General features: G+C 52.5%; 1 protein-coding gene across 6 annotated transcripts in view; it reads left to right on the top strand.

The window, feature by feature from the left end:
- The window catches only part of SCUBE3 (signal peptide, CUB domain and EGF like domain containing 3), a 90,301-nt gene that overhangs the window by 40,650 nt on the left and 25,710 nt on the right, over positions 1–23,941 (top strand). For 2 of the 6 annotated variants that reach the window (XM_019546744.1, XM_019546746.1), the window contains exons 5-7: positions 2,872–2,997; positions 6,602–6,718; positions 17,421–17,468. In XM_019546744.1, coding sequence (XP_019402289.1) covers positions 2,872–2,997; positions 6,602–6,718; positions 17,421–17,468 — 291 coding nt within the window. The remainder of the gene's footprint in view (positions 1–2,871; positions 2,998–6,601; positions 6,719–17,420; positions 17,469–23,941) is intronic. The other 4 variants (XM_019546748.1, XM_019546747.1, XM_019546745.1 and 1 more) reach the window with 3 other exon arrangements.

A 23,941-nucleotide genomic window follows, 5' to 3' on the forward strand; every position in this document is an offset into this window, starting at 1 on the left:
AGGGGAAGGGGGCCACACCCCATCTGGCAACTGAGACTGAAGCTTGCAGGAGGGAAGTGAGCAAACTGGGGAGGGGAGATCATGGCCACAAGTCCAGTAGCTCCCCAGACCTGCCTCCCTCTGCCTTCTCTCCTGCTCCCGCCTCTGGGGCAGAAAGCATGTAAATTCTGCCTCGGTCATCAACACTTAAAGTGGCTCGTGGGCACTTCCTCCAGGGCTGGCCCCATGCTTTTCCCACTGTACCATGCCACTGGCTAAAGCCGCCCCGGGGCCACACATTGAAACGGAGACAGCAGCTGGCGTTGCTGCCGCCACCGGGACCCTGGCTCCTTCCCCGCCTCCCTATGCTTTCCATTGCTGGGCACAAACCATATTCCAATTACGAGCGTGCAGAGAGGCCTGTGACCACAATCATCCCCTCTGTGTTCCCCTCTCCCTGCTTGCGTAGGGGCAGGGCCCTATGGAGCATCTTCTAGAGGTGGTTCCTGTCAACTGGGCAGCAGGATAAAGTGCTGCTGCCCGGTATCGCAGGCACTTGGGCAGGACCCAGGGCCGTGCTGAGCTCTCTCCAGGAGGAGAGTCGGGTGTATCATTCGGGCCAGTCCTTTTATTTCCAGGGACGGTCCCAAGTCCCATCTCCCTGAATATCACAGAACTGCCACCTTTTCTGTTCTCGGCTCACAACTCAAGCCCCTCAGCCACAAAAGAGGCCAAATTGTGGCAGTGGTGGGATACTATAATAGCAAATGACCAGCAGGTTGTGTGCTTGCTGTTTCCCTGCCTGCCTTTCCAGCCAGCCTCGAGCGCCACGGAGCCCTGTCTCAGCTCTCTCTCAGAGCCATATTCTTGCTGCTTTCTGTCTCTAGCACCCCTACCACACAGCCAGCTGTGCCGAATCAGTGCCTCCACTCCCACATTTGCAGGCAGTCCCCAGGGAAACCCCTCTAGTCCTCCCAGAGTCCAGTCCTGCTCCAACATCCTTGTGTGATCCAGTGTCTTGGGCAATGGTTTCAGTCACTGTATTGCATAAAGGCCTCGCTTCTGCCAGGTAGGCTGAGTGAAGCCCAGCTAGCAGGTGTCAGCTTTAATGAGGTCTTGATGCTTGAATGAAGATTGCCTGTAGATCAGGGACACACCTGCTGGGAGCTATTAACACTTCCCAGTAGGATGGGTCAGTGGCGAGCTGGTCACACAGGGACAGCTGGGTCTGAACACGCCCTCATGGGGCTGTGATGAACCAGTGAGTCTAGCCTCGAGGCGAAGTCCTCGGGTGAGATGAGCTGCCTGAGCGAGGGGGACTGGGTGACTGATTAGCCTTGTCCTCGTGAGTCACTCTCTGCCTCTAGTGCTGGGTGAGGCTGTTGCTCTGGCTCCCTGGGGGGAGCATTGGGACAGCTGTCCCGGGCAGACGTGATGCCTCCAGCATCCAGATGTGCCCTCTGCCCAGCCTGAGCATAAAGCGGCTGGCTTTGTGCGAGCCAGCCTGTGGGGAGGCAGTGCCCTGACCAGGGTCAGGGTTGCTCTGTGCTCACAAAGCAGCTGCTCTATGGCCTGGAGGGAAAGTCTGGGGGCACAGATGCAAGGGGCAAGGAGTATGCGACCTCCACAGGGCAGGAGTTGTCCCCTGAATGTGGCTGCAAGCTGCCTGAGAGCCGGCTGCATCTTGTCAGGCTCCGAGTCGATTTGCTGGGTTAGTACAGTGACCTCCAGGTGCCTCCGGCCCTTTTCGCTCCCTGGGAAAGCCCAAGCAGGGCTTGTTTTCCGTATGTGAGTCACAGCAGCTACCCCATGCAATGTGTCAGGTAGGTCTTGGCCACCCTGAGCTCTCCGAGTGCTGCATATCCAGGGGACGTGGCCTTCCTGGCTCTGCCTCTTGTTTGTGGCAAGTGGCCAGTGTGAGGTGACGGATGCTGTCAGGCCTGGTCTGGAGAAGGAGCTCTGGACTCGGCGTCCATCACACCAGAGCAAAGCAAAAACAATCCAGGGGTGTGAGTCAGCAGCGCCCTGTTTAGTTTGCAGTGCGGATGTCCCAGACAGCAGTGTCTGCAGCTAATGCTGCCTCTGGCACATTTTCAGCATGGAGAGAGCCCAGGCGGGCCCTTCTCTGAGCTGCACCCTCCCAAGGAAACAGCCTGGAGTGTGTTAGCAGGGCTTCCTGCAGGGCCCTTCATGACTGCTGAAGCTATTGAGCTGACCAGGGAGTCAGAGAGACAGGGCATGGCAGGATATTAGTGAATGGGGAGAGAGTGGGATGGGCACAGGGCAAAGGGAAAGGGCCTTGACTTGTAGAGCAGTGTGGAGAAGAAGATGGGAGGGCTTGGGCTGATCCTGGTAGGGAGGCTGGAGATAGGCATAGCATGAATAAGAGGGAGTGGGACAGACATGGCAATGGCATGGGTGCCAAGGAAGGGTTGATGGTAAGTGGCCTGCCAAGGAATAAGGACAAAATGTTTCCTTTCCATGACAAACGTGGGTGACACGTGTCCCCAGGGAATCTTTGCCAGGCAAGCAGGAGGTGCTTGGAGGGACTTGAAGACCCACAGGGGGAAGGATGCATGCAGTAGGGAAGGTTCACTGTCCTGAAGACTGCTCCTTGGGCCGACATCCTCCGTGGCACAGTCCAGGGCTGCCAACGCATCTGCCTCAGAGCTTGCTGAAAGCACAGGTTTCCATTGGGGGGTGGGGGAGCCTGGTGCGGTGCGGTCTCTGCCCAGCGATCACTTTATCTGCCCCCGGCCCCTGCCCAGTTAGCGGCTGCCTTGTATTTAGCCCCAACAAGCAGGAGAGCACCTCACCCATCATCTCTAGGTCTCAGCCCTGGCCCTGCAGAGGGAGCTGCGGAGCTTTTATGTGCTTTCTTCTCTCTTTTAGAAGGAATGAACTGCATGAACAAGAACCATGGCTGTGCCCACATCTGCCGGGAGACCCCCAAGGGGGGCATCGCCTGCGAGTGCCGGCCGGGCTTTGAGCTCACCAAGAATCAGCGGGACTGCAAATGTAAGAACATGGTGCCCACCAGCACCTAGTATCTGCTCCAGTGGACAGGAGCCCTGCCTCCTGGCCCCTTTTGTGGGCCTGTAGGCCTTGACGCTGCTTCATGGCACCCACTTCTTTTATAATAATACATGGCCTCCAGACTCCTGTCCCCTGCCCTAGACCATGTGCTCCTCCTAGCTCAGGGACTGAACCTGAGCCCCCTGGCTCCCATACCCCCAGCATCAAGCACAAGGTTCATGACCCCCGAGTCTCTTTCTTTCACTGAGCACGAGAACATCTTCTTTCCCAAACCGGGAAGTAGAATTGACTCCAGGCGTCCTGCTCTTGATCCCTTTTGGAACCAGCTAAAGAACCCAAGAGTTCTGATTCCCTTCCCTCACCCCCTTGCTCTAACCATAAGATGACTTCAGCATGTCAGAGATGAAAGCCAGGGGCCGTGAATCCTGTCCTCCCCTGCTCAGAGCACTGGACAAAACTTCCCAGCTCAGTGAACAAAATCTCGACTTCTCCTAAAAGCTTAACAACACCCAGCTTCCAAGTGGTGGATTTCCTGGAGTTTAAGAGCTATCTCTGACCAGCCTTCTTCACTCCTCTGTTGGCTTCTGCTGCACGTGCCCCTCATCTGCATGACCAGCTGCCCAGCAGTTCACATGTGCCTTTGGCCAGGGCTGCACAGAGTGGGGCAACCTCTGCAGTGCACGGGTGATTTAAAAACAGGGTCCCAAAGACCTAACACCTCCCATGTGACCTTTGCTAAGCCACCCTGCCTCCTCTTCCCCCTTCCAGCAACCAGAACTCTTCAGATGAGCAGCAGAGCTCAACAGTGCCAGGCCAGTCCTCCCCAGTATAGCTCTGCATGGCTGTCAGGTCAGACATCTTCATGGGCTTACCCCCGGGCTATGCTGACTGTCTAGGCCACTCTGTTTGGAAAGTGCCGTGTCTCTTGCCTTGGCACCTGGAGTGTGATTGGCACCAGAAAAACACCAAAAGCATCTCCCCAGGGAAGCGAGGCTGTCGGATGTCTGATCTCCCGCCAGGAGCTTGCTGGTGCTGCCAAGGCCATTTTTTTTTAATCTTTTATTTATTTAGTTTTATTTGTTTTATTAATCTTCACAGCAAGCATGTAAAAAATGCTGATGGCACAGAGTTTTAATCCGGCCAGCGAATTCTCACTCCGGGCTAAATGTAAAGAACAACTTGCCTCCTTCAGAACGGTGGAAAGGAGTGTCAGAAGCACGTCATTGATTTAGGACGTTCTGGAAATCCCAGGCGGGCCCTTGACAAAGTGTTTTGTTAGTGGCCAAGCTATGCTGGGTCAGAAGCCATAGTCCATCTAGCTCTGTCTCTGATGGTGACAGGTACGAGATGTCTCTCAGGGGAAGTTGCAAACAACCACACAGCAGCTTTCCTCTGCTGAGCTTCTTCAGGGAAAGTCGGACACATTTAGAAATGTCAAGCAAGAATTCCTCAAATCTACTAGGTTGCCAACTTTTATTTTTGCTGGGGGAGGGCAGTGAGGGGTGGGGGCAAGATGACGGACTTGTGAAAAGTTTTATGCATTTCAGGTGACAGCCCTCTTCCTGGGGGGGGGGGGGGGCAGGGTCCTCAGACCCCCACATGCTCAGCACCTCTGGTTGCATTGATCATCTCAGCCTAAAAGTTCCTGCATGCACTGGTATTTAAATCCTGTAAGTTTAAGATTTAAACAGGCGAAGGTCTAGCTGGCAGCCCTTGATCTCAGCCCTGTCGTGCTGTCTATTGACACCGTCCTTTCAGTTCCTGTCCTTCAGGATTCTGGAGCCATTGTAATTGCCAAGTCCAGAATGTCAAACGTACAGCCCCTGGGCCAGATTCAGCCCAGGAGGAGGTCTCTCAGGCTGGATTTGGTCCACAGGGCTCATCACAGCAGCAGCCGGAGCCCCTGCAGCAGCAGTGTCAGTCCCTGCGACAGCTGGAGCCCCTGTTTTGGTGTGGGTCTGGAACCCAGAGAATTTCACAGATTTCGTAGACATTAGGGCTGGAAGAGACCTCGCAAGATCATCGGGTCCAGCCCCCTGCCCAAGGGTCAAGAAGGCAGCTGGGGTCAGAGGACCCCAGCAAGATAGGCATCCAAGTGTTCCTTGAAAGTGTCCAGAGTAGGTGCTTGCACCACCTCTGGGGGGAGTTTATACCAGGCCCTGGGGACTTGGACGGTAAAGAAGTTTTTGCTTATGTCCAGCCTAAAACAGTCTTCCAGGAGCTCGTGGTTGTTGGACCTTGTCTTCCCTTGGGGTGCCCCAGTGAACAGACTTTCTCCCAGTTCCTGATGCACACCCCTTATGTGTGAGGCTGCCACCAAGTCACCCCTGAGCTTATGCTTTTCCAGGCTGAAGAGTCCCATAGCTCTCATTAATGCCGCTCACATCCCCCGACCCTGTACCTGCCTGGATGCAGATTTTAGTCGCAGGTTAAGGAGAAGGGGGGAAGGTAAGCAGTGGAGGCATTAACTCCCTTGGTTCCAGAGCTGCAGCGAAACAGCAGCTCCGGCAGCCGCGGGTATTCATGCCGTTGCCTCTGCTCGCACATCTGGAAGCTCCGTGGTCTGGATCTGGTCCGTGGGGCCCAATGAGTCTTGATACCCTTGACCTGTTTTGACCTTTGGCATAGCACAGGGCAGAGAGAACTGTGCCGGCTTCAGGCCCATAGCTATCATCACGTCTACTGCCTGCATTTCCTTGGGATTTGAACTTGGGACCACCGGCCTCTTGGCAGGAAGCCTGCCAGTAGGCCAGCTTCCTGTCTGCACTTTGGAGTCTGAGGTGGAGGGTTTTTGCCAAGTAGCCATTAAGTGGCAGTTACCTTCAGTCTCTGGGCCAAGATTTTTAAAAGTGACCAACACTTTTCAGGGCCCAACTCGAAACCGTGTCAAGAGCCCCGCATTTGACAACCCCTTCTGACATTCAGGCCCTTTGAAAGCACCCAGGAATCACTAGTCACTTCTGAAAATCTGGGCTCTGGGCTAGATTTAAACTTCCAGTCGGTGGCATCAGGGTATGTAGCCTGTAAAACCTGGCATGGTGCATTTCCCCATCTCACCCAGGCTGGCGCTCTCGCCCCCACTCATCCTTTCACCACTAAACCATTCAAGCAGGTGACTCTTAACTGAATGTCCCAATCCTGGGATGGTGAATAGGCCAATGTGGAAGGAGTTATGGGGGATGAGCCTGGTTCCTAGTAGACTACAGGATGGAAATGACCACAGGTGGAGCTGTGCCATGGGCTGAGTGGGCCTCGGAGACCGAAATCGTATCCCTCTATGTGTTCCTGATGGACTGAACATCAGAATGGAATGAGAGACGATCTGGACCGAGTTGCCTGGTTGAGTCAGGAGGGAAGTAGGAGGACTGCCTGGATGGGCTGTTTAGCCTGGTTTAGCGTGGCAGGAGATCAGATGGTAGAGTGAGGGGACTGTTTGGCCCAATGCAGTGAGGTGGGGTGCCAGATCCTTGGGAAGGGCAGTTTCAACATGCGTTTGGTCCACGTAGGCACACCAGTGATGCTCAGAGCTGCTTCCTGTCAGCAGCCCCAGATCAGTGCTTGACGACATGTTCTTTGCCTCCTACAGTGACCTGCAACTATGGGAATGGCGGTTGCCAGCACACCTGTGATGACACGGACCAAGGGCCCAAGTGCGGCTGTCATGTGAAGTTTGTGCTATTTTCTGATGGGAAAACGTGCATAGGTAGGTGAGAGCCAACCCAACCCCTGGGGCACTTGCTGGGACTTGGTCTAGGTGCTCCTGCAGTAGGACTGTCTGTTTGTGAGACTGCTGTGCCTGACGCACACCAAATGCTCCTCCTCCCCCAGCTGTAGTCCTCAGGGGCTGAGGTTCCCGTCATGTAGTAAGGATCAGTGCTGCTGTGAACAGCTTTACAGAAAAGGCAGAGAATAAGCCTGACAGCTGGCTCAGGGGCACACTGAGGGCAGGGAGCCTCAGGTGAGCTGTTCCCGGGTACTGCTGCATGCATGAGATGTGCCCAGAGGTATGCCACGGTAGCTGCCCCAGATCATGTTCAGTGGCTGCTCTCAAGACCTCATTTTCTAGCGTGCTTGAGAGAATCCACTGGAGATGACCCCACGTGTGGAGTGTGTGAGTGGAAGTGGGTGGCTGGGGTGTACTTGGGGCCAGCCTAGCTAGCAGATGCTGCTAGTGCAGCACCCTGAAAGTACTAGCTTCTTAGGCTTCTGGGACGGGGTGGAGTTTCCCTCCATGGGAAATCCAGACGAAAGAGTAACAGAGGGGTTTATAGATTATAATAGCCTATGCGTGTGTGAGCGATTACTGTCCTGTACTGGATGGATTCAGAAGTGCTCGGCTATATGTCATAAGTCCTGTTATTGCTGGAAGCTAACTGAGAGCCACCTTCAGCAAAAAAAGGATCAGTAGAAAGTGGGTGCTGGAGCTGAGGCTGTTTGGGGTAATACAGCAAGTCTAGTCTTTTGTACATGGTTATGAAGGAGGCTAAATCTAGGTTGATTACATGATGGGGTAGCACAAAGGTACGCATTATTTAAAGCATAATTGTAGACAGCTGTGAGGGGTCCTCTATTTCCAGGCTGTTGGGCACGTGCTTGCTTGTTGTACTTGCACGCCCTCTACTCACACTCATGTACCCACACTTACGAGCTTCCATTGAAGCAAGTGCCTTCTTCCACGCTGGGGAGAGTTCACTGGACAGAGAGTTTCAATGCTTTGCGTAACAATTTCAATGCTTTGCTCTAGGCTAGCTCTTATCTTCCCTTGTGTTTATTACCCCTGAACTCTGGAGAGGGATAGTGGGGGGTAAGGCTTGGACATAACGATCTGTTCCAAGCTGGAACTAGGCACCATGAGGCCTCAGCACAAAAACAATTGTCTTGCAGAAATGAAAAGAAAATACAGCCCTCCTTGCCTCTAAATCATGTCTTTGCTGTGTGTGTTTTCAAATTATAAAACATCAAACAGAGATAGAAGTTTTACTGGTTTCATATGCTTGCGCAGCCTTGCAGCTGATTTGATTTAAAAATCGTTACGTCGGGGAAGTGATTAAGGCCACAAATTGCTGTAAACATTTTAGCTCTTGCTGCAAAATAAAAAGGGAATTAAAAGCAATGGAGGGGTTGGAGTCCCCGTGGTGCGTGCCCAGGGAATGTTCTGCTTTCCGAGTGACGACCTCAGCCTCCCATGCAAATGGTAGGAAAGGCCCTCCAGTCCCTGTGCTCGGACCATGGGCTTGTTGCCTGTCATGCACAAGTGATCTGAGTCCATGTGTGAATGCCCTAATAGTGGGGCTCCTGCTTTATCCCCAGGGAGACCATTCCCTGCCCCAGGTATCTTGCTGCCAAGATTTTCCTGGTATTCAGCCCAAGTTTCTCTGCTTTTTAATGGCATCGTGCTGTACCTAATTCCTATCCCTTTTCACCTCTCTAATGAATCCCATTCCCTTCCTGGTGTTTACTGGTATTAGTGGCCTTGATAGCCTGTCCCCGCTTAGACTTCAGAGAGCTGGTTTGTATTTCTGTTAACATCTCCATCTAATCAAGCTCCCTAACCCAGGTGGATGTGTGGTACTGAAAATGCTGTGCTCTTTTCCTGAACTCCCTGCAGTTCAGCAGTTCTCTTTCTGGGACCTGTGTTTTTGGAACTGAGTGTACTATGCCCCTTCCTCAGGCACCAGAGCCATGTAGCTCTTGACTGTAGAAGTCAATGGCAGAACTCCCATTGCCCCCAGTGGGAGCTCTGTTCAGAAGGGCTAGTACCTTCCTGCTGTAGGATTTGGTGCCTTTTCCTGTGCAACCGCAAGCATTTTTGCTGTTGCCATATTGTACCATAAACGCCTGGCTGAGTTACTGCTCACTTTCATCTGTACATCTTTTTTCAACCCTGCTGCTTCTCAGATCCCATCAGTGCTTGACATTATTGACCCAGAGATAGCCTCTTACATTCCTCCAAGGTAAATCTCACTGGTTTTGCATTGTTTTTATCATGTGTCCAGTCCCTCTGGTTCCCTTTGTCTTTCTCATTCCTTCCTTTTGTTTTCAGCTCCTCTCGTCCTGGCCGAGCTATCGGTGTAAAAAAAAACATAATGCTTAGTTTTCATGAAGATATTAAACAAGGGTTGGACTTGAGCTCTTTGGGGCAGAGACAACTTGCTCATTTGGCTGAGTGGGTGCATGGTTGGGGTTTCAGAGTGGTACTGCAGTTACGAATAACAGTGATTCCTGGAGAGCTTCCTCGTCCTCTTTATTACACTTTGTCCACAGTCCTTTTTAATTTCACAGAGTCCATGTCCTCACTGATGGATCATTTCGGGAGACGCTGTCCCAGTACAGTCCAAACAGATATCTCCACGTTCTAGTAACCTATGAGTTGCATTACTCTATCCATAAAAATAATTGCCTAGCCAGACCTAGACTGTACAAACCTTCGCTGCTTATTGCTCCAAAGATTCGTTTCTTTCCCAAAGCTTAATGTTTTTCCCTTTACTAACTTTTTTTCTAGGAATAAAATGTAGACCAACGGGGCAGTAATGACCAGTTCCACTCCTTACTTTTCTCTAAAGATGGGTACGATAGTTGCTTTTCCCAGCTCCCAGACAACTCCTCAATTTCCTGCCAAAAAAATTATAGCCAGTAGCACAGTAAATTTGGTTACAAATTCCCACAGGACTTTCTCTATCTCCCACCAAAGTCAGGAAGGTGCTTAGCTGTGGATGTCACTGAGCATAGGACTTGAAGCCAAATTTACAGAGATTTAGGCAAGATGTAGAGATTTATAAAAGGACCTAAACAAGTTAGATGCCTAACTCCCAAAGGCTTTTATAGCAGTTGACCATGAGATCTGCTTAAATACTCTTTGTGAATCTGACCTTGGTCCTTAGGATCTGTAACAGCTCATTGAAATATGTTCCATTTTTTTCAACATATTCCCCAATATTTTCCCAGCATTTCACTCTGGAAGGAGCAGTGTTCAGGTCAGGCAGGGCTCCGCTCCTTCTTGTTGGCCTCGCACTACTTCCCTAACCAGGCACTCCAGTGCCGAGAACTGAGGACCCGGGTGCCCGCGACGCCTGCTCCCTACTGAGAGCAATGCTCCGCTCACTCCGAAATCAGGACAGTCAAGCCTACACCAGGTTTTTCTGCCCAGCCAGCAGTAAAACGGGGCCAAAACGTATTGCCTTCTAGGTTCCCCAGAGCTCATTTCCCTTATGTCAAATGGTGTTTTGAGGTCCTCAACTGCGCAACAGGTGGTAAAGGACCAAGTTTTGCAAGCGGCTAGTGATATGGGGCACCCAGCTGGGGACAGCCTACAGAGCCTAGTTTTCAGAGGGTCTGAGAGCTCAAACCTTTGGCATCTCAGCACAGGGGCTCGAAGTATAGAGGACCCTGAAACCACTAGTCAGTCTTGAAAATCAAACAGTCTATTTCCACATTTGGTCTGTAAACTCTAGCCCCTCAGCAAGCCTTTCCCGGTTTGATTCCCTGCGTCCCTTTTACCTTTCCGCTCGCCCAGTGCCACAGATGAAATGACACGTGGCAGGGAAGAAATCTAACACTATCCAAATCCAGCCATGCAGCTGGTGCCTCGCTCGGGACTGGTGCCCTAGCTCTGTTTCCTACATCTCCCATCCTCTGCCTTCCTGCCTCAGAAGTGGGCATTACAGCCGTGGCACCTCTTCGGACTGGACCAGCTTCCTCATAGGACCTCGGTGTTATCGGTGAAGGCTTTCTCTGTCTCGCATTCAGAGGGAGCCGTATCCTGCCCTCCCTTACATGTGGCATTGCAGCTGAGCGCCCTTGGAAGGCGAGCTTTGGCCTGCTCCAGTTGACAGCACGTGAACGCGCCCGAGTCCCACCGTTGCGCCTGCCTCCATTGGAAACAGTGCAGGATTGTGCTGCCGTCGGTTATTAGCAGGCAGCCGATCATGCCTTCCCCACGGGGATGCTCGGCCGACAGATTTATAGCCAGGCGGGAGGCTAAGGTACCTGCTTGGATATTTATAACTGCCCTTTTTTGTTTTACAGCCGGGTCTCAGCAAACAGCCTTCCCTGCTTCCCCCCTTCTCCCCACCCCGTGTCCTCCCTCCCTAGTCCTACCCCCCTCCCATCTCCATTTCCTCTGAAATATTTCATCATTTCAAGGGGAATAAAGTTTCCAGCAAGGGGAACGCAAACCCACTCCCCAGGCCGCAGGCTTTGAAATTGAATGCGGTGCGTTTGAAGAGCTGCTCTGAGCAGGCCCCTAATCCAGGTCCCCTTCAGATCACACCACCCGGCAGGAAGCGCGACCGGCTCATTTGAATGACAGTTTCATTAGGCCGTGGCCGGTGTTTTTCATTTTTCCGCTTTTTATTGCTGCTTTTAAAAATGCAGATAATGAATAACATGCCTCCAAGCAGAGCAGGGCCAGCCCTAATGACTCCCACCATGTCTCCAGCAGCGGCGGGAGGGGAGGCCGATGACCTTACGTATTTATGTTTATTCTTTAAAGCAGGCCTTTAAAAAAAAATAAAATAAAAAGCCCTCTCAATTACAGCTCTTTGGAGCAGCACGCTGTGTCAGGTCAGCCTCGCAGACGGCAGGATGGGCTTGCTCTGTCCACTGTCAAAGGAAGCAACAGGCCCGGAGTTCTGGCTTCAGCATCTGGACTCGGCGTCTTCCTTTGTTCTGCTTGAAGAAAATGGGATTGAGGCGCGCTGTCATTAATGGAGCTGTCAGCTTTCCCACTAACTCGCTTCCCCGAGGTGCCTTCACACGCCGTCCGGAGACAGCAGTGCTGTCCTCGTGCCACGATGTGCAACGGTCTCTGAGCCGCGGCAGCGCTGCCCTTGTGCCACGGTGTCCCACACCCCCTGTGGCGTGGCAGCGCTGCCCCCGTGCCCTAGTATAACGAGTTGTGTTTTTTTTTCTCCTCAGCTGTTCTTTCTCTGAGCTTTTAGCAAGCCATGGAGTCTGAGGGCATGGCTGTCCTCGGAGCAGCAGTCACCGTCCCCCAGACTGCCCCATCGCTGCCTTGGTGGCCCCAGAGGAGGAGCTGGTCTGTGTGGCCCTGTCAATCCATGTCTTCTCTATGAAGGCTCCCTGGGATGGGAATCTCTTCCTTCCTGCCTCATTAGTGTGCATTGCAGCCATGGCACCCTTTTCCAACTGGGCCAGCTTCCTCCTACGACCTCGGTGTTACTGTAGAAACTTTCTCCGTCTTGCATTCAGAGGGAGCCACATCCTGCCCTGGCTTTTTTGCAAAGTGGGTATCTTTCCATTAAGAAATAGATTTTCATCACTGAACTCCTCTCGCAAGGGGCACCTCACAGCCTTCACTTGCTGGTTAGTTTAGGTTTTACACTACTAGTTTGGAGGGGAACGACTCTGTGTGCCATTAGTGTTCCTTGACCTGTAGCTTCCCTTCTCTCTGCTCCCTTTTATACTGCTGGCTCTGGCTGTCAGGCACTTGTAGAGCCCGGAGGGGCGAGTGACTGCCTTCTTGCTGTGCAAGGCTCTCTGTCGATGCAGGCGATGTGCGGGCGCCTGGGGTGCAGCAGCGGCCTGGAAGCAGATTTGGCAGGGGGAACATACGGTTCAGCCTTTCCAGGCAGGTGGGTCCTGGGTGTCCCTGACTCGCATTTCACCGCTTGCAATCGGTCCTCTGCAAATGCTCGCAGAATCCGTTGTCGTGACGGAGCCCAGGATGCTTCCACGGTAGGAACCGGCACCCAGGCTGATGAGGGGTTCCTAGCTGATGGCCCCCCTGGGCAGGGGGCCAGAGATCAGGAGTGGGGAGCATCTCCCCTGCCTTGTTAAAGACAGACCTACTCGGCAACTCTGGCTCTTGGTGTGTTTTGTACTGATTAGGGCTGTGGGCTACAGCATGAGCCCTGCCTTGTGGGATTTGGAGACTGGAGGACCCAAGGGAGGCTTCTCTTACAAAGTCATCTCAGAGGGGGAGAGGCAGGGGACCACTGACGTGGGGTGTTTTTGCTTTTTCTGAAGCTTGGCTACTGGGCGTGATGGACCATGGGTCAGATAGGATGTGAGTGGCTTGTGGCCTTGGCTGCCCCCTGTATCAATTCAGTATCTAGCAGACTATCTTTCTGGGGGCCGTATCCGGCCAGTGGATCAGGCACTGTGGTGTCATGAGCTGGCCTTCCCAAGGGGCTGGGGTGGAGCTGCAGCCAGGGCAGACTTGGCTCACTTGTTGCTTGTGGAGAAGAGGAGTGAAAAGGGTGGGTGCGGGGGGACTAAGAGCTGGCATGCTGGAAAAAGAAGAGCAACCTGGGGCTTGGTAAGGGGGACTGCAGGAAAAGGAGTTTGTGCTCTGTAATGGGGTGAGCAGCGTGGAGGGCTGGGAGCGAGGGACGAGGATTGCAGAAGAGGATGAGGAATCTTTAGCATAAGGGGGGTGGGAAGCAGCGAGTCTGAGTGTACAAGGTTTCCAGCAAAGCCGTAATGGGGAGTGGGTGTGGATTCGTCCTCAGCTGCCTTGTTGTGAGGGTGTGCTGTTTGGCTCCTGCTAACACGGGGAGGGTGTTGGGTTAGGTCCCAGGAGGGCTAGGAGCTGCACGGGGGTGGACTGGTAGAGGACAGGTCTTCAGAGGGAGGGCTTAGCCCTTGAAGGAGTCCAGGGTGGGAGATCAGATTCGTTTCTGTTTGGACTGGATGGAGCCGCAGTGGGGCTGGGGCAGTACTTCCACTGCCCACTGCTCCGTGTGCAGTCATGAATAGGGACTTACCGAACTCCTGGCAGAAGCGGGGTGCACTATAGCTTTTTTTAATCTGGCAGGTTCCCCTGCTCCCTTCTCCATCCCAGTTGACTGATGGAGGGGCCCTGCTTGCGGCTCGCTTCTGATCAGCAGGGAGGTGAAAATGGGGGTTTTAAACATAGCACCGTTTTTGCCATTCGCCACTGATTGGCTGAGGACGGCCCTGCTGTTTGCTGCTGGCTGGCGGGGAAGGAGAAAATGGCACCGTGTTTAAAAACCACGGTTTTAGCTTCCCTGCTGATCAGGAGGGAGCGGCGGGGTCCTCTGCTAATCGGCAGCAAAGGTGGGAGGGGGCCGAGGGGCAAGGTGATTGTGGGCGAATGTGCACAATTAAAGGAGCCACCGTGCACTCCACTTCCACTGTGAATTTGGTAGGTCCCTAGTCGAGGGGAGGAGGAGGGGTCCCTGGTCATGCCTGCAGGTGAAGGCAGGTAAGCCTTGTGTCCGTGCCCTGGAGGGGTCTGGGTGCACCTGGCATGGAAACTTATGGGAAACCAAGGCTGTGGTGGGCACTTCCAGGTGCTGGCACAGTTCTTCCATAGAGCGGGCACCCATAGCACGTGCTGCACAGAGCGGGCGGCTGATGTGGCCAAGAGTGGCTCATTTCTCTCTTTCCCTTTTCACCTCCATCCTCTCTTGGGCCTGGTCCTCTCCCCTCTGTGCAGTCTCGCCTGCCTTACGGGTTTGTTTCTCATTAAAGCCTTTGCTCAGACGCTTGTCTCCTCTCGGTCCCTGTGGGGTAATCGGTTCCACATGGGCCGTGCGTGTTCAGGCGAAGCGCTGCCCGGGAACTTGCACTCTCTGGTTCTGCCAGGCTGCTCGTCCTTAGGTTGAAGCCATCTGCTTGGCATTTCGTCTGCGCGGGAGCGAGCCGTACATTTGGGTGGCCCCGGCATGGCCCAGAGAGTAGAGAGCAGCTCCCCTGCCCGTTGCTCTGGTTGAGTTTTTTTGCTAGGCAGGGATTTGGGGGAAGCAGGGCTGAGGTCTGGGCCAAGCTGATCTGAAAGGGCCCCAGCACTGATCCCAGTGAAGTCTCCTGGGCTTCTTGGGGTGGATGTCAGCGGGTGCAGCCATTTCAGCTTTCCTTCTCAAACCCAGCCTGCCCACCCCACAGCATGCAGCAGCATAGGACAGTGGCCTGCTCGGTCCTTGTTCCTTTCCCTTCCCAGCCCCGCTCCTGCTCCAGACCTCACCACTGGCACTGCTTAGACCCAGCCCCTTGATACGTGGCTGTTACTCCATGCTTCACCTCCCCCATGTTGGCCCAGCCATCCCTGCACCCGATGACTACCAGGATTCCCCCATTTCAAGTCTTCCCTGTGTGAAAGCAGGGTGGAAAATGGATACAGGTTCTGCAGAAGGGTCTCTGTTTCAATAGCCCCCGGTGTGGGCTGAACTGTGGCCCCTTTCTTCCAGGACCCCAGGTCCCCGCCATCCCCTGTGTTGGACTTCCATCTCCCGAGAACATCCTGACTCAGAGCTGCCTCTCCAGATCCTCTAGTACTGGGCCTCAGCCTGCCAAAAGCCACCCTACTCATCACTGTGCCATATCCACTCCCAGTTGTTTCCTGGTCTTGACTTTGTTGTTGCCCTAGCATTCCCAGACCTATACCCCAAGTATCCTATACATGGCTTCAGCGTCCCTAGCACCCCCTGCTCTTAGCTGCAGCATGCTGTTTCATGCTTCCTCTCACCAGGGATTAATATCGCTAGTGCTGCCTCTTTCATGTACCCCCGTCCCCTCCAGGCTGAGATCCCTGTAGCCACCCCCCCGGGTTGAGCCTGTTCCTTCCCCGTCTTGTGCCCTTCCCAGTATGAGCCAGCCCTTGCCTTCCTGCTAGCTCCTGAAGCCTCTTCCGTAGTCAGCTCCTTCCTCACACCTCACTTAGCCTCCTATAATGTGTGCATCCCTCTCCAAACCACCTTATCACACAGGATGGCTCAGTAGAGCTCCATCATCCTTTTGCCCCCCTGGGGTCCTGCTCCAGGTCTCTCTCTGTTATGCTGGTGAGATCCGTTGCGAGGGGGGAGTCTGTTGTGGAGCTGTTGGCAGCAAAACAGCTCCAAGATACAGAGCTGATGGTACAAGGGCCAGATTCCCATGGGGTAAGCCAACAAGGAGTGGTTGCACATCAGCTTACAGGCAATTGGGAGACTTAATTAGTGTGATGCATGTGCCAAGGGGCCAGGAGAAGGTATATGTGGGCAGGGGCTTTGATGTATGCCGCCTTACCCCCCTCCTCCCTCTGCTGTTTGCTTTTCCTGCCATACACTTTTGGCTCCATAGCACCTGACTGTTCCCCCCATGCTGCCTTCGCATGGACATTATACTCTGAGACGCTTCTAATTTGCAGTGAAAGCAAGATCAGGCCTCTGGTGTACCAAGGCCATGCTATCTTCAGCTTTGCCCATACCAGGAAAAGTGCATCAGGGTAATTAAATGGACCTGAAATGGATCTAGTTACCTGCAGCCAATATAATGAAGGCCTGCTTAAATCGGTTTAACCCTTGCTGAAATGAGTCTAGTTTGAGAAATCACCTGGTTAAGCTAAAATGATTTAAGTGCATCTACACTAACAGGCTGCTCAAGCTGAATTCAATTTAAATCAAACCAGTGCAGTTTGTCCTGGACAGACGAGACCTTATTGCCTCATTCTTGTAGCTGCTCGTCTCATAGACTCCCACCAACATTTATACACCCTTATACAACTGACTGCGTCCCCTCTGAATTTGATCCTGCTTCCCACCGTGCCGGCCCAAGAACACAGAGTTCACTTGGGACAGTATCAAAGTGTTCACTTGGAATAAGGAGGCACTTTAAATCATAGCCAAATAGGGCTGAAAAGAAACTCAAGAGGTCATTTAGTCTAGCCTCCTGCTCAAGGCAAGATCATTGCTGTTTAAACCATTCCAGCCAAGTGGTCATCTCATTTGTTCTTAAAAACTTCCTGTAATGGAGATGACACCATTTTTCTTGGTAATCTATTTAAATACTTAACTACCATCACAGTGAGAAATATCCAACCTAAATTTCCCTTGTAGGCGGTTAAGACCATTGCTTCTCATCCTGTCCCCTGAAGCCAAAAAAGAAGAATCTCTCGCCTCTTCTCTAAAGAGTTGCGAGAGCCCTCCTTCGTTTGAAGACTGTTATCAAATCCCCTGGAGTAATCTTTTCTCCAGACTAAATAGTCCCAGTTCTTCTGACCTTTCCCCAGAAGTCGTGTTTCAATAGACCTCTGATCGTAAATACTAATCCACTAAATACCAATTCTCTTTATCACTCTCTCTTTCTCCACTTCCCGCCCCCTGCCAGCCTGGAGCTTGAGCGTCCTGCCAGCCTGAACTCTGTCTAGAGGCAACGTGTGGGAGGAAGTGGAGACAGGGCGCGGCGGGGAAAAGTGACTGTCCCCGGCAGTCCGTTACGGGTTGGTCAGGACCGGGTGACAGTGTGGCTTGACAAAGCAAGCTCGGGCCTTTGTGCCGGACCCACTGGGGTGGGTGAGGAGGAGGAAACCTGTGCAAAACCGAGAGGCAGAGAATGAGAAATCTTTGATTTAAAAAAACCCCCAACAAAACAAAACAAGCAACAAGCACTGAGTTCCTTGCTGGACACTGTTTCTAAACCACCTTTTTTATAATGTTAAACAGGGGAGAGGCACCTCCAGCAACACGCTACCTCCCAGACGTTTTCTAATGGTAAATATTTTTTTCTCTCTCTCTATCTCTTCAAAGGCGTCTAACCTTAGACACAGCTCGTCTCGGGATAATAACCAGGCATGGGGTCTGAGCCACCCAACTAACTGCATGCCATGCTTTGCGCTCCGTAGCATGTGGCTGAAGGGTCATTAACCATGCGCCATCCCCCAGCAGTGCATACTAACCTCCCACCCCGACTACTGTAACTTCGGAACCCGCTTGGATCAGCCCGGGAGCTGTCTCCACTGCTGGGGAGAGAGAAGGAAAGAGGGCTCTCCCGTGATGAACAGTACTTGCATGGGACGTGTGGCTCCTTGCTTTGCTTTTGCTTGTAGCCAGTCCTGTAGTCAGAGGACAAAACCAGCTTTCTGATCAGGGAGCAACAGCTGTAGCTCCATTTGTTTCCATCTCGCGGAAGCTTTGCCTGCTTTGGCAACCAGAAGTCTTCTCTCTAGCTTCCCAGTAGTGGACTAGGCTGGAGTGCCAGTACCGCGATGGGTATTCAGGCTCCCCTTTCCAGCATGCAATGTGGTCCGTCTCCAGCTGAAACCCGAACGTTGCATTCTGGAAACAGTTGCCTCTGGATCATACCTCTGTGTAGAAAGCAGGTACAGATAGGGTTGTAGAAAGTCCTGGATCCTATTTTGATGGCCCCCTTATTTTAAACCTCAGTGCAGTCACGTCACAGCCACTAAGGACATGGGAATTTCAAATGCGATTATGACTTGGCATCGTTCAGTTTGTAGGGCACACATCATGGAGTGGGTCGAGTGGGCACAGCTGCCAGCTCCTAGCACGGACAGGGTGGTAATGTGATTCTCTAGCTAACTGAGATGCTATGAACCCACAATATGGGGGCAGTGTCTCAGCCTAGGGAAGAAAGGGGTCGGCTTGCGCTAGACCCCCAAAGTCTCTAACCTTCATTGAGTGTCACTGTTACTCACTGAGCTAAAGGCCAGCGATAGCCAAGTCAGAGCATCACAGTTTCTCTTGCTTTCCCTCGTGTTCCTGCTGTGCTCTGCTGCATATTCACCTACGGTACTGAGAGCTTATCTTGAAAGAGCCATCCTTGAAGCTGCCTTACCCTCCACACTGGGAAGTGTAGTATTTGTGGGCAGCCAATCTTAAAAATCAGCATTGTTCAGGGAGGGAATGCAAAGCTCCTTGAATCTCTCCTTGAGGTGGCATCTGCAGAGGGTGACGGACAGGGTAAGAAGAGTTTAGCTTTCCACCGGACAGGGCCCACAATGTGTTTTTTCCCCTTTGTCCCCTGCAACTGGCCCAGTGATAGCTGCTGCCCTCTCCTCATATAAATGGGGGATCCTATATCCAGGCAGAGTTTGATCCTGGTTCAGATATTTCCTGTGAGGCCCGAAGCTCCTGTCCCGCTCTGAATTGTTTTCTTCGCTGCGTAAATGTTACCACTTTTCTCTCCTGTTTGTGCTTCTGGTTTGAACTCTGAGGACCGCCTTGGCTATCCGTGATCCCTCAGAGACGCAGTCTCCCCACTGCTCCTGTGCGCAGCTCCCTGGGTCATCGAGACAGAACTGCGCATCCTTCTCTTCCTCGGGCTCACCTTCCTCCCTATCCTACTTCTCCCCCTACCGTTTGCCTCTGGGATAAGGTTTTTATTGGGGTGCAGTACTGAGCTGTTAGTAGCTGAACTGTCCCGTATTTGCCTGCAAATTTGTTTCCAGACTCCAAGGAGCTGCGAGGCTCAGGGTCAAGCAGACGGGTGTTCCCTTGGTGCCTTATGCACTTGCTGTGACGTGGATCGTGCACTTGATGTTTTGTCAGCGGGGACTAACGGTCATGGCCCTCATCCTCAGTGAGCCAGTGAAGGCGGTCATAAAGTAAAGCCAGTCCCTGAATTCACCCTAAGGTTTTTCACCGACAAACCCGAGCCCTTTTGTGCAAAAAAAGTGCTCGGGCTTCGTCACCAGCCCTCACATGTGCAGGCTCCCTGCCCGTCTGCATTGCCAGCCAGGTTTGGCAGGTGCACAGGCCCAGACCCATTAGCAAATCCTGGGGGCACAAGTGGGGGTGGCTGCTTGACAGACTGGCTGAGTCCAACAGGCAAACCAATAAGGGAAGGAATCCATCGTGCTGACCGGTGCGGTGGCAGGTCCTGAGCTTGCTGTCATGGCAGCTTCTCATTTGGCTTTGGTGGCTCTCACTCATGCTTCTGCATGGATTTGTGCTTACAAGGCCTTGCACGTGACTGCCTTGCCTTTCATCTGAAGATGCTTTACAAAGGTAGGGAAGTCCTTTGCATCACAGATGGACAGACTGAGGTCCGGGTTAGAGCCCTGAGACCCCAGACCTCCCTGAGCTCAGCGCCTCTGCAAATCAGGTGCCCCATCCCATACCCCTAGGGCCTTTAAAAGTCAGGCCCAGACTTCTAATGTTTTCCCCATGGTGATGTATTAGATAAGCAGGTGGACTGCAATTGTGGCATAATGGATGCAAGTACACGGACAGCCATCATTAGGCTCTCCAGTCAGAGCGATGCAGTGAGGACAGGGTATTCCCCCACTACATTGCCTCCCCACCTCACCTGCACGCTTCTGCGGCACAGTCATCTAGAGTCAAGGCAGGCCATGCCCTGTGCAAAGCCCTTCAGCCCTGCTCTTGGAAGAGACAGATGGGTCTGTGTGGTGCATGTGAGGGACTGTTCCTTTCTTGTAGAGCTTGCTGTCCTTTCCACAGTGCCTTCTGGCTTGGGAACCAAGACTGTGCCCAGCACACTACCCTAGTCTGGCAATATTGACTCCCATGCGATCATCTCTTTAGATTGTATGGATTCAAGTCCTCCCGCAGTCGCGGCATCTTAGCAAGAGGGTTGTACGTACGATGGCGGTTGGCGGTTGCGATCCGCAGGCTGATCAGTGAAGTGGCAGGATTGGGTTCCTCTGCAGCTGTTGTCGAGGTGGTTACAGCTGGTCTGTCTCTGACCATCTGCAGGCTCATCTGATCTGGCATTTCTATCCCAATCCCAACTACCGGTGGAGTTGGATTAGCACAGACTCCTAGGCTGGACAGGGCAAAAGCAGCAGTGAGAGAAACTGGTGCCGCTCCCAACTCAGTTAAGCCAGGGCAAACTGGACCAGTGCAAGTAGCATCTTTGCTGTCATGCCCAGGCTTGCCGTGGTGCGGGTACATCCAGCAACCGAGCCAAAAATCAGGGCCTTAGCTACACGGTAAAGCTTTCCCAACAAAGCTTTTGCTGGCCTGCAGCAGCTGGCGCTGCCCTGAGGCTGGAGCCCATGCATGCCTGGCTGCCTTCTTCAGCGCCACGCAGCGTCCTTGCAGCAAGTGGTCCTGTCATCAGCAGGCATGTTGCGCTGTGGGTGGGGACCCAGGGTTTAGAGCCACCAACTATGTCACTGGAGCATGTCCACTCGGTGGAGTGGGGAGAGCATGGTGTTCGGGGAGGTGGTTTGACTCAGGCGACAGGGAGGCTGGGTTTGGCTGGCTTGCGTCAAATTTGCGTGTGGACGCTTGCAGACCTGTGGCGACAGAAGGAAGCGTCTCTCGACAGAGCTTTGTAGTGTGGGCCAGGCCCTCATTTTTGTCATAATTATTCTATTCCTCCCAAGTCACTTGGCAGAGAATAGTTACTTCTCTCTCAGCTCTGGCAGTGTTTTAGTTGTGGTTGGCTTAACTTTTGCACAGTGCCCAAATACATTGTGATGGACTCTCCAGGCATTAATTAAAACAGTCCAGCTTACAAGGGGACAGGCATAAAAACTCCTGAGTTTCCATTTATTTAAGGCAGATGAGAAATCAAGAATGGCTGCATGGACTCTGTGACTGTGGACCCCATCCTGCTGTCGCACACCCCGGTACAAACCAGGTACATCTCCCCTGAAGTCGGTGGAGTCATCCCTGTATAATCAGGCCCTGGTTTTCCCGTCCTTTGAATGTTGTGCTGCAAGGCTTTAAGCTTTTGATACTGTACGAGCTGAGTTTATAGGCAGCTTTAGAGATGTCTGGCTCTAGGAGAACACAGGCAGACACCAAACACCCCATGTAAGGGAAGTGCACTGCTGTGCCAGAAAAGGCTGTCAGCCATGTCTTTTAAAGGGATGTGGCAGGGTTTTAAAAACCATGGGTTTCTATACACGTGCTCCGGGATGTATAACAAAATTTGACTTGGGTTGCCCCCTCATGTTGCTGGGCTGATTTCCTTTCCAAGAGTCTTTGATTTTAAACTGAAATCTTAGCATCACGCACTTAAGGAAGGGTGTGAACCTCTTAAAACGTTCCCTTCTGAACAAACCCGTAACCTGAAAATGGGTTTAGAAACTCCTTCCAGATGAGACATGCAAACCCCTTGCAGGCATTAAAGGACTTGCGGCACTTTCAGAGCAGGGGCAGTTACCACGCTTCCCGCTGCCTCGGAGCTTCATTTGGCTGCAGCATTTCTCTTTGCTTCCCATCCTAAATTGTTTAACTTTGTTGTTGGGTGCTGTTAAACAGTTGCCACGTTCCACCCCAGAGGTGGCTGCATAATAGTAGCAGGTAAATAACCTACATTTATTGATCACAGTGGTACCTTGTAGTCTTTTTTTATCATACAAGTGTTAATTACTGCAGAAAGAAGCTTTTTGCTAAAGAACGGCTCTTGGGATCCCTTGCAGGCGGGGTACCAGAGGCGCGTGCTGGTACAGCAGAGTAGCTTGGTGGTCTCCTCTTCTCCTTGCCCGGATACTTCTGAAGATTGCTGTAGAGGGAGTAGAGCTCTGTCCAGAAATAACAAAGGAGAGTGGGATGGAGGTGAAAGGGTAATGTCGGTGTTGGTATTTTCCTTGTTATTTTAACGCACAAGGCTCTTTTGTGTCTGTTGGTGAGTTGTGCTGGTTGCAGCCTGCTCCAGCTGCTGTGTCATGGCCAGGAAGCGAGGCAGCAGCTTGGGGGGGGGGCCACAGCCTTGTCTTCTCCCCCCACCCTGTGATTCAGCCGATAGCCAAATCCCTGTGTGGTTCCATGACTCATGTTTGCTCACCCGGCGCCTGGAGTACCACATAGCCCTCAGTCACCCGGGGCGAGCATCACCGCAGAACAATGGATCCCCTTGCATGCCCTGTCTGCGAAGGGGAGTCCTGCCGGCAGATGACTGTCCCCGCAGGTCTGCAGCCCATCCCTCCTGCTCCTGAGACACAGATGCACCAAAGGGGCAGGGACCAACCCAGAGCTATAGTTGGGCCCTGGGTGTCTGAGGAAGGCAGGTCTCTTTTTCAAAGGCCATTTGAAAGTCACCAGCGCTTGGGCCCGTTTAAAAATGTTACCCCTCGCCTCCCTAAGGGGAAACGCCCTGGTTGCAATGTCAACCAGCACTAGCACGAGATTTAGTGAAGCTGAACAAAGCTGCTCTCGGCGCTGCTGGAGCCGTTCCTGTTTGAAGCCGAGGCAGGCAGCCCCTATGTGACGTATAGGGTCTGGCAGACTTGCACAGCTGCTGCAGGGACCCAAGTTCTTAGCGGCTGTAAATCAGTGGACTTACACCAGCTGAGGGCTCTGTCCTTTGGGGTAGAGTGTGGCATTGCAGCTACTTGAGAGCCAGGTCTGGCTGACTAGGCTCCTGCCCTGGCCTTGCAGCCTGTAGACAGAGAAACAAAGGCAACGTGCTTTTTAAATTGGAGCTGGAGTTCACAAAGGTGCCTAAGGACATTGGGTGTTCGTGGCTGGATTTTCCATAGCACTGAGGGAAGCATCACAGGTTTCTTCAGCGAGACTCGTGTGCCTCACTCCCTTACACACTATTCAGAACTGCCTTCCCGACACCAAATTCCTATAAACTGCTTTAGAATCCCACCTGGTATCCTTCCAGGCACGACAGTCGGCAGCTGGTTTCGGTAATGCAAAAAGGGGACTTTGATTTTCATCTTGACAGTGACCCTGTTGAATTCATACTTATTGGTGCTTCTGCCTTTGCCACTAGAACAATGGTTTGACTTCAAACACCGATAGGCCGTGAGTTAGCAGTTAATAGTTTCTCCTCCAGAAGATTAGTGCTCTGACTCGATGCGTCATGTAGGTTTCAGGGATCCCAAAGTATCAGACAAAAAGCAAATTCCAGGTTGTCTTCCCCTAAGAAAGCATATGAAGTGCCTCGGTATCCCTTCTAAGCCTTTTGAATGTCCTGTTTCGTTTATGCTGTTAGAAACCCTTTAGGGTATATGTCACTTTATAACATGCAGCACCTAGCACTGGGAGGTTTTGATCTCAGGTGGGCATCTAGGAGCTGCAGATCAACAGCACTCTCCACTCTGAGCATAAAGGCTATAGGGAGTTAAACTAAATGCTCTGATACAGGATGAGCCTAAACATCCCCAAGATACCTTCCAGAGAGAGAGCAATCTCCTGTCCAGTTGTCTCGCATTTCTTTACTGGTTGCTCTGTTGTTTTGCTGGATACTAAAGGGCTTTATGGGTGTAGAAACCAATAACCCCTCTCCCTCCACTGACCAC

The sequence above is a fragment of the Crocodylus porosus genome, unplaced genomic scaffold (assembly GCF_001723895.1).
Source record: "Crocodylus porosus isolate Cpor-Errol unplaced genomic scaffold, CroPor_comp1, whole genome shotgun sequence".
Classification (NCBI taxonomy): Eukaryota; Metazoa; Chordata; order Crocodylia; family Crocodylidae; genus Crocodylus; species Crocodylus porosus.